The 15,881-nt window shown below is 44.9% G+C and overlaps 1 protein-coding gene across 4 annotated transcripts in view; it reads left to right on the top strand.

Moving 5' to 3' along the window:
* FLI1 (Fli-1 proto-oncogene, ETS transcription factor) overlaps positions 1 to 15,881 on the top strand; it is a 120,839-nt gene that overhangs the window by 79,563 nt on the left and 25,395 nt on the right. For all 4 annotated transcript variants that reach the window (XM_019714818.2, XM_019714820.2, XM_074321948.1 and 1 more), the window contains 2 exons: positions 3,535 to 3,738; positions 11,881 to 11,946. In XM_019714818.2, the coding sequence (XP_019570377.1) occupies positions 3,535 to 3,738; positions 11,881 to 11,946 (270 nt within the window). The remainder of the gene's footprint in view (positions 1 to 3,534; positions 3,739 to 11,880; positions 11,947 to 15,881) is intronic.

The following is a 15,881-nucleotide window of genomic DNA, read 5'->3' as shown; positions in this document are numbered from 1 at the left end:
TGTCTCATCATCTGTTGGAACTATAGCCACACCCATGTGTCCTGGGCCAAATTCAAGGTGTCAAGGATGGGAAGTATGGGGATGAGTGAGGCAGGAGAGAGGTGGGTTAATGGGAATGTTTCTGCACCCTATAGCACTGGAAAGCTCTTCATAAAGCACTTTTAGTTTCCTTCTTCCACAAGCATCATGTGATCTCACAAGGAGGAAGCATAGCTCCCCTTTACTGAGCACTTTCCAGGTGCTAGGCCTCATGGAAACTGCTTTATGCACATTGCATGACCTGCATCATTTAAAGCTTGATCTCCTCCGGGACCTCAGCTAGGAATTGTTAGCTCGGGTGCATTTGTAAGGTCCAAGAGGACTGTGTCTTTTCCCTTCTCATCTAAAGAAGGCAGACAATGAAACTGTACTACAGCGGACATGGTAGGAACGCTCCGTACTCCCCAAAGCCAAGCCAAGCCTCACCAGGCCTTTGCTTATTTAGTGTCAAACTCCCCTGCCTCGCCAAACAGCGGCCAGCATGGGAAGGGGAGGTTCAGGACCAAAGGCGTTAGGGGACCAGAGATTGTCTCTGAACCAGATGTTGACACCATCTCATTTCTGTAGTCACTTTGGCGGGGAGATAGGAAAAGGGGACAAAGATGGTCAGAGTGCTTGGTTGGCCCTTCAACTCTGAATTGGTATTGTGATGCTTTCAAAAAGAATGTCAAAATATCAGTTTTCAGTGGGCCAAGGTAACTGTAGCAGTAATAATGAAAATAGTATAAACTGATATCAAAGGGTTTTTTAAAACACTTTGTGTAATGAATTCATTAGCTATGGATTTACTTCATTATTTTACCTCTGGCTCACTCTTTAAGCATTATCCTCAGTTTGGCTTCCTCCAGGAGAGCCTCCTGGACATGAGGAAAAGTCTCATTTAAGCAAGTCCACTGATCAAGGAAATAAAACGTTGGTGGAGGACGCAATTGAATTTGTGGTGGGATTTTAAAATAAGTATATATGAGGATCCTAGTTAACCGCCAGGTCTAAGTTTGGATGGGAAGAAACTGGGACTAAATCATCTAGGAAGTCCCATTTGGAAGAGTTGAGCATGATCCAGAATGGAAGATTTATAATTCATTGTGCTGTAAAGGCAGCGAAATGATATTATGATAGAGCTCAAAGCAAGGGAGGAAATAATAAAATTAATTAAATATGGGTATAAAATCTAATCTGAGGCCTTGGAGACTGAAAGTGAGGAATTTGGAGAAGCCAAGGAGATCAGATGAAGTAATACGCTATGAAATCCAACCCCCCAGCCCCCACCATTTTTCTTTAGAATTCTGAAGTTGTACAAAATTATTTCCAGTTACCAATGGTCCATGCCTAATTGTTTTGAACTTGTATAACGAAGCTCTAAGACAGGGGTGTCCAAACTTTTTTCAACGTTTTTCACCAAGGGCCATATGCGGTAAAATACACAAACAGCCGGGCCACTCACTCGAGGTGAAGTACGTATTGCCTCACCTGGTTTATTTAAGTAAACTAAATATATTTTTGGAATTTGCTGTGGGCCAATTAAAAATGGATTGCGGGCCGCAGTTGGCCCGCGGGCCGCAGTTTGGACACCCCTGCTCTAAGAGGAGCTCTGTTTTTTACTTAATAACAGAGTAACTCACAGGTGAGTTCAGGCAGGATCATGAGAAGGCAAGAGAACAGGTTTTGGGTCAGGGGATGTCCCCCCTCAACTAAGTGAGGTCCTGGGAAGACTCGGATTGGAACCCCAGCTCAGCATGGGACTTACAGATGAGCTAAGTACTTAACCTTTCAAGACTCCACTTTCCATCTGTAAAATGAAGACAAAAGCCATTTTGCAGGATTTTCTTGATAAGTGAAAAATAGGACACGTGGAGCAGCTGGCACGTAGTAGGCACCCAAAATCTGGACAATTACTAGTTGCCGGGTACTGGGTTGTGGTATGACAGTCAGCAGCAGCCTGGGAACTATAACTCCAGATTTTCCTCTCCTCATCCTCCTCTTTTGCCAGCCCCTCTGCCTTCAGCACAAATACAGCAACCACTCCACGAATGGGCCACTGACGGGCACTTTACAAAGTAGACGCAGCTCCTGCCACCCTGATTCTCACATATAAAAACCAAGGAGAAATGGAGAACCCATATCAGACAAGGGCAACCAGCAGAAGCTCTGAGTAAAAGCACAGGGGAATCACCTCTGGCAGCCCAGCTGCAGGCTGTGAGGGAGACAACAGAACTTTGCTTCTTTCCGCTTGGCCTCTCCTAATGGTTCAAACCTGATTCCTATTTTTTCCAAGAAACTTCACAGACTCTTAGCAGGAGAGGGTGAGGTGGTTGAGAGGTAGCACAGATATTCCTACCAAATAAATATACTAATGAAACAGGCTCAGGAGAAGCTGGGGCTGACAGCTGACATATAATGTCCAATTTTCTCTCCTCCTCCAGGAAGCCTTCCATGACTTCCCAAATTCACACTATTAACCTCCACTTATGATTGCTTCACCTGCCACCACAAAATCTATTGCCTAATTATGTGCTTTCCTACCTGAATGTCTGACGTGGATAGGTCGTTTATGAGGCCAAGAGCCATGTTGTTTTCATCTATGATGAGCATGTTTAAAGTGTTTACAGGATTCGCTAACAATTGGTTGCCGAGGAAAGGAAAGAGGTGGCCTCCAGAACATGATAAATGATAAGGTGGAGCGCCTCTACCTGCTGTGGAACATGCTGGACTCCTCACCAGCACTCGCAGTGCACACATTCCCTCTCATACACCTACCTGGGTGAGAAGAAGTTATGAGGGTCCTACGAGGATGTGGCCTCAGGTCCTTACATTTTTGAAGTTCCCTCAAGGGCTAAAGGTTTTCTCTCTGACAGCATTTCATCTTTGGGGATTTAAATATCTTAAAAACGCTTGGAGAATGAACACAGCTGTCTCCAAAAGGAGAAAACCCAGGCTGGATTCATGTTAAGGACTTAACGCCACTGGGTTTCCTATCTGCGCAGATGGACTTGCAGGAAAAGTGTGTACAGATGTGTACATCTCTCTCTCCATCTGAGAGATCCATTTTCTTCTGTGAAATCATCAATGTTCTCAAGATACAGATGGTTTCCCTTTCCAGAGACTTTGGTCCCTGGGTCTGTGGAACTGTGTTTATTTTCATTTTCATGGCACCATTTCTCAGGCAAAGGTTTCAGTTGCCTTCTGAAAGCTTTAAAGAGAGTGTTCTGTCAGGCCCAGAGTGAGGCAGCTAAGAGGCTCCCCAGAGTGCTAAATGGCTCAGGCAGTGACAGATGCTGTGCAGCCAGATGGGGGTGCTGGGAGGAGCATCTGGGAGGGACCCCTCTTTCCCAATGAAGTTCCAGGGAGAGGGAGAGAGGAAAAGAGACAGGAGAGAAGAGAGACACAGAGGGCAAGGAAGGAGGTAGGGAGGAAGACAGACAGAGGCTCTTCAGCCTTCATGAAGTGGAGGGAGCCTCACCTGCAGCCCTTGCTAACGGGTCTTTTCCCCTGCAGACCCCACGCTGTGGACGCAGGAGCACGTGCGGCAGTGGCTGGAGTGGGCGATAAAGGAGTACGGCTTGATGGAGATCGACACAGCCTTTTTCCAGAACATGGATGGCAAGGAACTGTGTAAAATGAACAAAGAGGACTTCCTCCGAGCCACCTCCCTCTACAACACAGAAGTGCTGTTATCACACCTCAATTACCTCAGGGAAAGTAAGTGCCCTCTTTGTTTCTGGGCAGTGAAACCCCCTGTGGTATAGCCCAAGTCCCCAGGGCTGGGAGAGAGCTCTGCAAGGCTCATTCCCGACAAAGACCAGCTTCCCCTGGAGCCAATCCGGGAAAAGAGATTGGGTCCCCTGCCATCCATCAGTTTATGTTGGGTATATGCTGCAAGAGCTGAAGGTTTGGGCCTGTACAGTTACCAAGGTCATATGGGCTTCTACAGACCCTGCAAGGGGGCTGACTCAGTCCCATAGTGTCAAGGGAAGTAACATGAGGAACGGAGAAGTAGTAAGGAGCTGTGGTCTACAGGGGTCTGCCAGAGACTGGTCACACATTTCCCATGAGGACCCTTTCCCAGAAACTACTTTGCCCTGTAATTGTAAATCGATGGGTACCCTGGCTGAAATTTTCCTAAGGAATGATTTAGCATTCCTTCAGTAAATCTAGATTCATGGATTTAGGATTTAAGGTTTTCAAAATTTACACATTAGCTTCCTCTTACTCTTGGGGTCACCCTGATACCTCCTACCCCACCCTTACGGCTGCTACCTACACACCTTTCTTAGATAAACAGGGAAAGTAGCAGATGCTACAGGTCTGTTAGGATCTGTTGCAAGCTTTCTCCTGGCACAGTGAAAAGGAGAAGACCTTTGGAAAGGGAGAGTTTATGAAAGAGCGTGCACAGTTGTCCAAAGGATTTCTCCAGTATAAGGGTTCTCTAGCACCAAGCAACCAACAATTTATTTGATATAAGACATACACAGAGGTAGGAACAGAATTCTTTTAGGCCCGTTAATAACCTCGGCCTTAATTCTTCACCAGAAATCCAGGCCAGGTGATATATCAATGACCACAAGTATTGAAGGATGATTCTGTGGCCAGAAAAGATGAAACTAAGATTTGGGAGTTAAAGCAACAGGAAAACAGATGTGGACTCATCATACGAGAGAGCTTTCTAATAGCCAGCCAAAGATAGGCACAGCCTCAGGATGCAGCGTTTGCTGTCAGAGGCTAAGGTTGCTGGGATTCTTAAAAAAGTTAAGCTTCAGAAGGAAGGAGTTGCATGATTTTAAAGCCCCTTGAAAGCTGAGATCTTTGGGCAATGCCTATGGGCCACTTTTCCTGATCTCCTGGGCTCGGGTTAGTTAGTTCTTCATTTGCCCTCCGTTATTCAGTGGGTCTTCAACTCGCTATTTGTGTAACCGTCTGTGCGGGGTAGGGACACATACACACTGGCTTTGAAAATTAAAAATTTAAAAAATGCCTTCAGTAGTTTCCACCGGTGCCTCTGGGCTCTTTGGTCACCTCTCCAAGGCGTCTGGTAACCAGTGGGAGAGTGTGGATGATGCAGTATATATTAACAGCAGAGCAATTACCTCATGTCTGAGTCTTGTTGCAACATGAGGTCAGCCCAAGAAACAACCATTTCAAAAGAGGGGGCAATTTTCCACCCAGTGTTTCTGAGCTTTGGAGAATTCGCATTTTCTAACAATCTGTACTTCTCAGCCTTTAAGTATTTATAGAATTTTCTTTTTTAAATAGAATCTTTGAATAGAGTTTTATAATAATGCTAGATGGGCAGGACAGGGGTAGAAGTGGGCACGAGACAGAGAGACCAGCAAAGCAAAATCACTGGCCGAGTCTGCCTTTCTGTTTCTCCTGGTATCACATAGCAGGAGGTCCAGGCATCACTGGCTCCTTCTCTGCCTTTGTGGGACAAGAGATGGATAGCTGCTGCATGGTCGGCGTGCTCAGAACACGGAAAGGGTTTAATAATTTGGGGCTCCATGGCAGATGCCCTTGTGGGAGAAATGTTCAAGCAGATTCTGACCTGATGCAGGGAAAGCCCATTTGTGCCATGTGATCCCCAAGGGCCTGCGTTCTGGCAGGTCATAAACAACCCAAGTCCCCACTAGGACTTCCTATCACACAAGAACCCACGCCACAGAGCCTGCAGTAAGACCAGCACCTGCTCAAAGGGCCCAGGAATTTGATAAGGTGGTCGCTGAAAACCATTAAGGAGGATCTCTGTTGGAGGAGAGCAAATAATCAGGGCAAAGGAGTAAGCAGGTGGTGAAGAAGTGGCGATCAGAGAGTGTCGTATTGTGGGGGTACAGGTAGCAGGCAAGGAAAAGTGGGGGTGGCTTCTTTTGTCCTTCTCTCTTTTTAAGAATATTTGTAGACATTAAGGAAGATGCCCCAATGAAATTTTTAAAAACGTGAAGTTTCCAGAACGGAGATTATTAGTGGAGCAAATTTCCAGAGTTGAAAGAAGATGGAACAAAGCACATATAATGATACAATGTTGAAACAGCTAAATAGATAGTGGCCTGTGCATTGATATAAAAACCACATCTGCCTGCAAAAGCAAAAATTAAAATGCTTGTATTAAGGTTCAAACACACTTGCCCCAGCATAGTATTGTAATAGTCTAGAGGCCTTTTGAGGAATCTGGATTGAAAATGATCCACTATCCTGGAAAACAGTTTGGATTCATGCTTCTTTCTAATTGGTGTCTACCTTCAGGGTCCCTCCTCTGGGACCCTGTGGCGTTGGGTGGTGGGAGGCCTGCTAAACGACTGCGGGAGGTCATATGCCTCGTGGCCGTCTGCTGCCTGGGTTGCTGGGAACTCCCTAGTGTAGACCAGAGTGTCTTCAAATGCTTTATTGTTTTTCCAGACCCACTTCCAGCGGATGTTTTGTGCTCAGGCAGGGAGGCCAGTGCTTTGGGGAAAGAGGTCGGGGTAGCTGAGCTGAGGAAGAGGGAAGGGGCGCTAATGCCTTGTGCTTTATCACCTGTCCTTTTATTGAGTAGCGGTCTGGGGTTCAAACATTTCCACTTCGGCAAGAAATGGAAGGAAAACAGCTGAGCTCCTCCTCCACACAGATGGAGGAATACTATGAGGCTAAGGAAAGTCATCAGAGGAGAATTGGAGACCTGAGAACTTAGTTGTATGTCAGAAGGCTCCAGATTCATTGTGATTCTCCAGTGTCTGATCTTTCTGGATTTTAGCAGGAAAAAAAGGAAACCTGATAGGTTAAGAAGCTCTGGCATCACATTTACACTTTCACAAAAAGTGCCTGAGTACTTATTCTGGTTGTCTGGGGGCAGGGCGGGGGGAGCTATACTTTCAATACCAAATTTTAAATTAAAAAGTGTATTTTCCCAGGGCAGAGAAGAAATAGCAATGCCCCAAGCCCCACTATACCCTGTCCGATGGCCTGGCATGTTAGCATTTATCCAGCCTGCCTGGAGGTGCTTGTTCTTCAGACCTTGGCTTTTCAGCTATTCCTGATGGAGTGGCTGTACCCTATACTGTCCCTCTGTGACATTGTCCAAACTTGAAATGGGAGCAGGATGGTGAGGGCTGGGCCTGAGGAGGAGGCGCACACAGTACTCAGGATGATTCTGGAGTCTCCTAGGGACACCAGGGCTCAGGTGTGTGTCTCCCTCCCCAGGTGTCATTCTCTGTACATGGACAGGATGCCCCCTTGTGGACACCACATAGGCACCTATTTATAATCCCCATTTTAAAGCGAAAGCTACTGAGGCCTTGAGTGCTTCAGAAATGTGTCTCCAAGGCATACAACCCTTGGAGAGCAGCCTGATATCTAAGGCCCAGGCCTCTTAAGTCCCAGGCTGAAACCAGGCTCACAGCCTCACCTGTCAGGGGAGATGACCCAATAGAGTGCCAGCACAGTTCCCTTTGCTACTTTAGAATTTGCCTCACTCCCCTGGGGCTTCCATGTTAAGAGCCAAGCCACTTTCCCCACAGCATTTTCTGTTTTTATTTGTACCAAGAGATAAATGCTTTCGGAAAACTTTCCTGTGGTCTCCTGGAATGAAGCAGATTAAGCCAAACCTATCACCGCACTAACCCTGTCCTTCTCTCTTCCCGGCGGCACCCCACACTCTGAACCTGACTGGCAGCCCTGCAGTATCTCTCTCAGGCACACCCCATTTGGCAGAGGCCATATTTACAGTCCGCGGGCTGCGGGAAATGAGATTGGGCCGGACCTCAAACAAAGTGAGAGCTGTCCCAACTGGCAGTTCAGACTCAGGGCCACAGGGGGGAGTTTGGGGTTTCTGGGAGCCCAAAAGGTCCTGGGTGGGGCCCACCAGAGGCAGCAGGGAAAAGAGTCTTTTTTCATTGCACAAAAAGTTGGGTTCTATATGTATAACTGGGTCTGGCCTGTGAAAAAATGCTAAGAAACTGTGTTTTTAAATAGCGGCGGCCCAAGAGAATGAAATATGTTGTGTGACAGGGAGACCACAGAGAAGGTATCTATCTTGATTCCCATTTTTAATTTAAACTAAATGAAAAACACATTTTGCGTCTTGTGGCATTCCCACCAGCAGCCTCAGATGGTAGGGCAAAGGTGATGGGTCCGGGTCATTAAGCTGGTGAAGTATTATCCCTTCCAGGCCCAGGTCTGACCAGGAAAGGAGAACAAGATCTCAGCGGAACAAAGGGCCAGGTTTCCCTGGACTCAATAGTCAGCTGGGCCTTGCCTCCCTCCTCCCTCTGCCCTCCCTACCCGAGCCATTGACACAGCACAGAGAAAGGGGAGAGAGACCCAGATTTGATAGGCTGACTGTCAGGGTGGGAGATGGGAGAATTCTCTCTGAGGCAGGAGACAAAGGCTTTGGCACTGGGACACTGCTGTTGCCTCTACTCCAGGTGTCTGGGATAAAGAGCAGGTTAGGTGGGGACAATACAAAGCTGAAGAAAGCCCGACTGTTGGGCTCTACCCCACACCTGCAAAGCTTCACTCTGCTCATTTCCATCTTCTTTCAGATCCCAATACGGTCTCCAGTGGTGGATGGACTCAAAAATGGAGATTTATTTTGTCCTTATGTTTTCACATTGGGAGGATCATTCCATTCTCTGCAGCAGCCACATGCTTTTCAGCGCCCCAAATAAATAGAAATACACATATACCTACATACATACACTAATACATAAGCAAAGAAGCAAATAAACATTTTAATTGAAGTGTAACACACAAAAAAGTGCAAAAATCATAAATGCACAACTGGAGGAATTATCACAAAGTGAATCCACTGACTCATATAAGCACCCCCAGGTCAAGGAACAGACTAGAAGCTCCCTTGTGCCCCCTCTCTGTCACCACCCCTTCCTCCCCAAAGGTGACTATTGTGCTGACTTCCAACACCATAGGCGAGTGCTGTCTGTTTCTTAGATTTAGCCTGGCGGCTGCAAGGTCCACTGGACCAGAATGGGACTCTTGCCTCCCGGGCTTTCTGGTTGTGTGATCCTGGGCAAATTACTTGACTTCTCTGAATGTTGATTTCCTCAGCTGTGAAAGGGAATCGTGTGCTACTGGCTTTACCCGGCTCATGTAAGGATTAAGTGAGAGAATAGATGTAAAGTGTCTGGCACGGTGAGCATTCCACGAGTGTTGGCTCCCTTCCCTCCTCATCTCAGCCCATTTACTCTGAAGAGGTGATAGCCGAAAAGTATAGGAGCTCAGGGCACATTCGCCTCACGCAGAAGGAGACTCAAAGCAGGAGAAAGCAATCCACAGCCACAGAGCAGGAGGCCAGGCTCCAGAGAGGATCTCCTCACCTCAGAACAAGTTACCTTAAGAAAAGAGTGTGCTGTGCCACCCTCCATAGCCTGAGGAACTAAAGAAGAATCAGTGAAGAGAAGGGAATCTTGGTCCCTCGGGAGGGAGGTCAGCTGCCCCTAATCAGCCCCTCCTCGGGGAAGGCAGCCTTTCCTTGTAGGAGTGAAACTTGAACCACGAACAGTCTTCAGGGCAAAATCCTTTTCCGAGGTTACCATGAAATATGTATTTCATGCAAGCTTTGCAGAGGTCAAACAACCCTGGCTTTCTGGGAGTTTCCTGTGGAATTCACGTGTGCCCAAAGAAGAAGTTTCACCACGGGGGAAATTTAATAAATGTGGTTTATCTAAGCTTCGTGCTCTCAGCTAAATCTGCACTAATGACTCAGGCAGTGTGCTCCTCCGAGACCATCATTTTTCTTTATTTGCTCTAGCCGTGAGGTTTCAGCCTGAGGGAGAGAATGTCAGGAGCAGAGAGGCAGACATTCTTGGTTACTCCTGAGACTTTTTTCTATTCCCTTGGAACATTTGGTTCCATTTCTTAACCTCCTTCCAGTCATGGAGGATTATTTCTTATTGCAGCAGAACCCGTTCATAACTCTAATTCCAGAGGATAAGACTAATGCTGGGCAAGCTCTTTTATAAAGGGTTTATTGTATGTAATTGTGGTGTCTGTGGGAGAAGTGATATAAAAATAGTAATGATAATAGCTAGCATTTATTGAACACTTATTATGAGCCAAGGTCTTTCGGGGCAATTTATACATATTATTTTATTCAATCCTCACAATGCCATATTAGGTGAGTGTTATTATTAGCCCACTTTATATATGAGGAGGTTCTGGCTTAGAGAGATTACGTAAATTGATGGAGGTCACAAAGCTAGTAAGTGGTAAGAGGTGGGTCTAATTTTAAATTCTCATTTGTGTAACGACTATATTAAGATGAGGTTGTGCCAGCCTCACTTTGCCCATAATGCTTTTGAGAATGGAATAACCAAACGCATCTGGTTCTTGGATGTGATGTGCATGTGACTGTCTCATTTCTAAAGTGGTATCTACATAGCCACACTTTGGCATCTAGCGGGCTCAATACCACCACCAACCCCCTCCTCTTTTTTGTCTGGAACTATTTCAGAGTTAGAAGTAATAGTCGCCCAAGCCAGAAGTCCTAGGTTCTAGGCAGTTGGATGATTTTCATAAAATTCTCTCCCTCACGGTCTGGCTGGGAAGGGCACACATTTTCTTTGAGGCACACTACCAAACGCCCACAGCTGGGTGAGGCAGCAGCTCCATTCCTGCATCCCTTCCACGACTTGAGACTAAAAATAAGAGTGTCTGACAGCCCATTCCCTGTTCCAAGCCCTGGCACCCTAGTCAGTCCACTCATCCACAGGGAACAGGGAAAAGGATTGTTTTGAAAGACTTTTTTTAGCCTTAAACACTATGTCGAGCTTATCGTGTCCTTTGTAAAATCTGACCCTAGCCCTGGTCTTGAAATCTTGAAAGCACTTCAGAGTTTCCCCAGGTGAATCTCAAGGAGAATCGCGAAAAAAAAAAACACACAAAAAAACCCTACACTTCACAAAATAAAACTCTTGAATTTGTTTGAAACTAAGGAACAAGACTAGTTTTAAGAAAGAAGGGAAACTGTTTCTTAATATGCAACAACAAAAAACCCCTATCAAGTCTTTAAAATTCCGGCACGCGTGCGCGATACAGACTAGGTCTGCATTAAAGTTTAATTTTAAAAGATTGTATATCAGCACTCAGGGATGGCAGAAAAGTGTATTGTATATGCTTCATGTTTAGCTGTGTTCTCTTAGACACATGCAAAAGTTACCATTGGGAGAACTACCATCTCCAACCTCTTTCCAACCCCTAAGTCCCCTCCCCCACATGACTATCCAAGCTTCTCACCTACCAGTGAAAGGACTTGCACATAAACCCAGAGGCTATCATAGCAGGAAGGATTGTACTGTCTTCTCCAGGGCCTGGCAGACTGCAAGCTGCAGGTCAACTCTGGCCGACTCTGGCCCATGCACAAAACAAAACAAAAACAAAGAAGAATGTGCGACAGAAACTATATTTAGCCTGCAAAGCCTGAAATAGTTACTATCTAGTCTTTAAGTTTGCCAGTTCAGCCCCTTCATTTTTATGATGAAGAAATCAAGGTCTAGACATATAAAGTCGCTTACGGGGTGTTAGTGGCAGAACTGGGATAGGCCCTGGTGTTCTGATTCCCTGTCCTGTGTTCCTGCCATGACATGGTGTGAACCCCGAGAACTTCTGAACCATAAATGGCTGCTGGGGAGAGCTTGTGGGTGTCTGACCCACAAACATTCTGTGCTAACTTACAGTGACCCTAACTCCAGGAAGCTAACCCCAAATGGATTACATTAATGTTTTCTTTCTCTCAGGGAGTCAGCTGTCCCTCATCCCATCTCCCTGTCTATTCCCCTCCTACTCCCTTCTCATTACATCTCCTGCTCTTGATCTCAGAAGAACATTTTGGTTATAACCTGCTTTTGCTTTGCCTTTCAGGTTCACTGTTGGCCTATAATACAACCTCCCACACAGACCAATCCCCACGACTGAGTGTCAAAGAAGGTGAGCCTGTATTTAGAATTTTCTTCAGTACCAGGCATGTCAATTTCCACACTGTTAAGATGGGTCTGGGGACCTCAGGTCCATGCACCAACTCTCTTGTTCCACTCAGCTTTTTTCTAACGTATGAGACAAGAAGCCAAAGCTTATCCTGCTGGTGCCACTCCTTGCAAAACTATGACAAGGTTTTAAAATAGCTTGCAATAATATAAAGATATGGCTTAAAGTTGTTACTCTATGAATGAAAATGTGTTGGCTTTAGAATGAAATGGATATTGTTCACTTTCAAAGCTGAAAGTTGGGTCTTCTCGTTGAAGATAATGAAATGAAGATTTCAGGGATTCTTACAATGCCACGTTTTAAAGGTTTTTTTGGTTTTATAACAAATTTTAGCAATTCCAAAGTGGTGATTTGGGGATTTGGTATAGTTGGTTTAGTTTGGTTGTGAGAGAAATAAAACAATCTCAGCAAACGATTTTTGCCAGTGAGGGTTTTAGCAAACATTACAAGAGCATTTCTCAGCATCTTTATTTATGAAACAACATTGTAAAGATTTATTGCTCTGGACACTGTGTTAGATTCTAGGCATTTAAACAAGTGAAGAATAGTTTAAGGGAGAAAAAATGTGAATAAAAATATCCATGCAAGGCAAAAGAAAAATTCCTCGGAGGATGGAAATTTTGTGTGGGGACTTGAAGAATGAATAGGAGTATGGCAGGCATTCTCTCTGCTTTGCTACTTTTTCTTTAATGCACACCTGCAATAATATAGAATGAAGGCAGAAGTTTTCAGTTTTGGTTCCATGTAGAATAGCACAGCATACTACTTTAAAGGAACGTAGGGCTCTTCTACAAGAAGAAACTTCAAGACCATTTGGTTCAAAATCCTCATGGGTTATGGAGGAAACACACCCAAAGAGCCTGGGTATCTTGGCCAAGGTCACACCTTTGATCACATAGGATTTTGTGTTTCCTGTTAACATGTTAAAATCAGATGATGACCAAAAATTTAGTGGAGAAAATATACCACATGATGAATCTGATTGTAAACTTTCATGGTTTTCATTTGCTTCCTTCTCCCCTACCCGACCCCAGGCCAGTCTTATTTATGCTATTGTTTTCCTTTCCAAATCAGATTTATTGAATTTTGCCATGAAAACTGAGTTATATTGATTCATTCTATAGTCCAAGCCACATTTTACTTGATGACCTGTTTAACATCATTTTGCAAATGTCTATAAGAGAGAAAATGTATTATAGTGACAAACATACTCGATTGGAGGTCAGGGCACATTGGGCTTACTTTGGGGAAAGCACTTCATCCCCTGAACCTTAGTTTCCTGTCAAATGAAGGGGCTGAACTAAATCAGTTTGAGTCAAGCCCAGACACTCGAGATCTTGGCTTCTAAGGTGATCACCTGGGAGCCATGGGGTGAGGGCTCTGCCTTTATTCAGAGCCAGTTTGCTTGATCTATTTCAGTTATGGAACTTCATTTCATTTGAAGATGAGACCCTCTTCTTGGAAGGGAGGGAGGAGGAAGGAAGGAAGGAAGAAAGGGAAGAAGGAAGAGAGGGAGGAAAGGAAGAAGAAAGGGAAAGAGGAAGGGAAGAAGAAAAGGAAGGAGGAAAGGAAGAAGGAAGAGAAGGAAGGATGGAAGGAAGGAGATCCTTGGAATTTCCTCCAGTTCCACAGGCTAAGGCCTGCTGACAATATCGGTATTAACTAATGAGACCCTGGGGCAGAGCCAATGAGAGAATTATTGATAGTGGGTTTAACATACAGATTTTAGTTTAGCAGCTAGTTAGTCTGAGTTGAACTGCATGAATAACCAACTCATTACTCCTCCTCTAGAGGCCTTAGCTTTTTGCCCTCTCCTCTACCTGCCATGCTGCATTTCCTTCCCTTGGTCCTTTTGTGTCTACTGAGTGCATTTGTAAGGCCACCGGGCTTATCCAGGCATTGCGGAAGCAGCTCGTTCTAGTAGCTGGGTAGCAACCCCTCTTCTGCAATGAATTAACTGTAGTATCCAGGCAAACACGCTGCCAGGACCTCATTCAGGTGGTGCTGGGCATTTATCTCCCAACATCGGCCCTGGCCTCTAGAGACGATTAAGGCTGAGCTTTGCAGGTGCATCTTTTGTCCCTAATAACGCTTTCCACTTGAGCTGTCTTGCTGCTCTGTAGCCTCCCCCTTGTGTGGTGGTCTGAATCTGTCTGAAGGGCCATCAGCCACAAAACAAAGTACATTAGCAAGACAAAGCTAACCAAGCTTCTTTCTCTCTCCCTCCATTTCACCCTCCTCCCCACCTTGCTCTTTTCTGCTTTTCTCTAATCGCTACCTTTATTTCTTAAAATATTAAATGGAAAAATAAAGAGCACACATCATGCAACCTTAGCTCCATCTTGTTTAAATAAGACACACACAGAGCCCCAAACAAACCCAGAGTTCATCTAAAGCACCAGAGCGTGTGTGTGCGTGCGTGTGTGTGTGTGTGTGTGTGTGTGTGTGTGTGTTTTACATAAGGCAGGTGCTGGCATCGAACACAAAGAAGTTGAAGAGATGATTCTATTAATGCTTCTTCAATGCATTTATCAAATTAGAATGCCTTTTGACTTTAACATGGCATAATGACCCTTCCAGCTTGTCTCTTGAAAATGATTGCACTTTCTAAAGGTTATTTGTGCTCAAGAAGTAAGACTGGTCTTTAAAAATTAATTTATAACAGTCTTTAAGCCCCTTTATATGAAATGTTCTGTGGTCAGAGATTGGACCCAGCTAGAACAGTTGCGCTCTCTCTACCTTTAGTTATCAAGGCTAATGCACTTAAATAAAATAGGTTGGAAGCAATTATTGCCCATTTGCAATATCAATCACAACTGTCATCTATGTAGGATTCTGAAATGCCTCAGACACATTCACATTCTGTGTCTCTGCTTTTGAGCCTGACAACATCCCTGGGAAGTAGATATGATTATCTCCATTTGACAGACAGGGAAAGTGAGGCTCAGCGATAAGTTGCTCACTGAAGGGCACACAGCGATTCAACAGCAAAGACTCAAACCCAGGTTGTAGGATTCAAAATCCCTTGCTTCAGAAGTTCGCCCCGACAAATACAGCCTTACCCTTCTAGCTAATTTTTCATGAAAACAATACCTGACCTAAGTGTAGTTTGGGCAGATTTGAATTTTTTCCCATTATTTTTCTCTGCCATTTTCCCACTATCATCTCCATCTCTGTCTATTCTCTTTTGCCAAAAATGAGTTCATGTGCAACACCTACTTGGCACTACCCTCTAGTCCTACCTGCACAGAGAATCACCAGAGAGCTTTTAAAAATACTAATGTCCTAGGGCCAATATTGCTTGACCTCACTCAGAGGAGACACCTTGAGGAGGCAAGCAGGAAGTGGATTGGTGGTTCCCAGGCGCTGTGGGGAGGAGGAATGGGGAGTTATTATTTAATGGGAACAGAGTTTCAGTTTGCAAAGATGAAAAGTTCTGCTGGTGATTGTTGCACAATGTGAATGTACTTAATTCCACTGAAACATACACTGAAAAATGGTAAATTCTATGTATGTTTCGCCACAATAAAAATGCAAAAAACAAAACCAAACCAAAAAAAAACACATTTTAAAACACTGATGTTCAGATCCCAAACATGACAGTGAATTCAGAATCTCTCGGAGGGACATATGGGCACTGGAAATGTTTTTAAAGTTCTCCAGGTTACTCTGATAACCTGCAGCCAAAATTGAGAAGCCCTGCTGTACAGTGCAGACACAAACTAAAAAGAGGAAAACAAGATCCATCTCAGAGCCACTCGAGGTTTTGTTGGAGACACAATAGGCACTTGATCTTGACCTTTCGTGGCCTGAAATCAACCTTGAAAAGGAAGAGCAGGACCTATGGGTGTACTAACCAAGATGGAGGCTGAGTGAAG

This window comes from Rhinolophus sinicus, linkage group LG16 (genome assembly GCF_036562045.2).
Source record: "Rhinolophus sinicus isolate RSC01 linkage group LG16, ASM3656204v1, whole genome shotgun sequence".
In the NCBI taxonomy this organism is placed as follows: Eukaryota; Metazoa; Chordata; class Mammalia; order Chiroptera; family Rhinolophidae; genus Rhinolophus; species Rhinolophus sinicus.
Note: the sequence above shows the minus strand (reverse complement) of the source record. Positions and strands in the feature narration are given on the sequence as shown.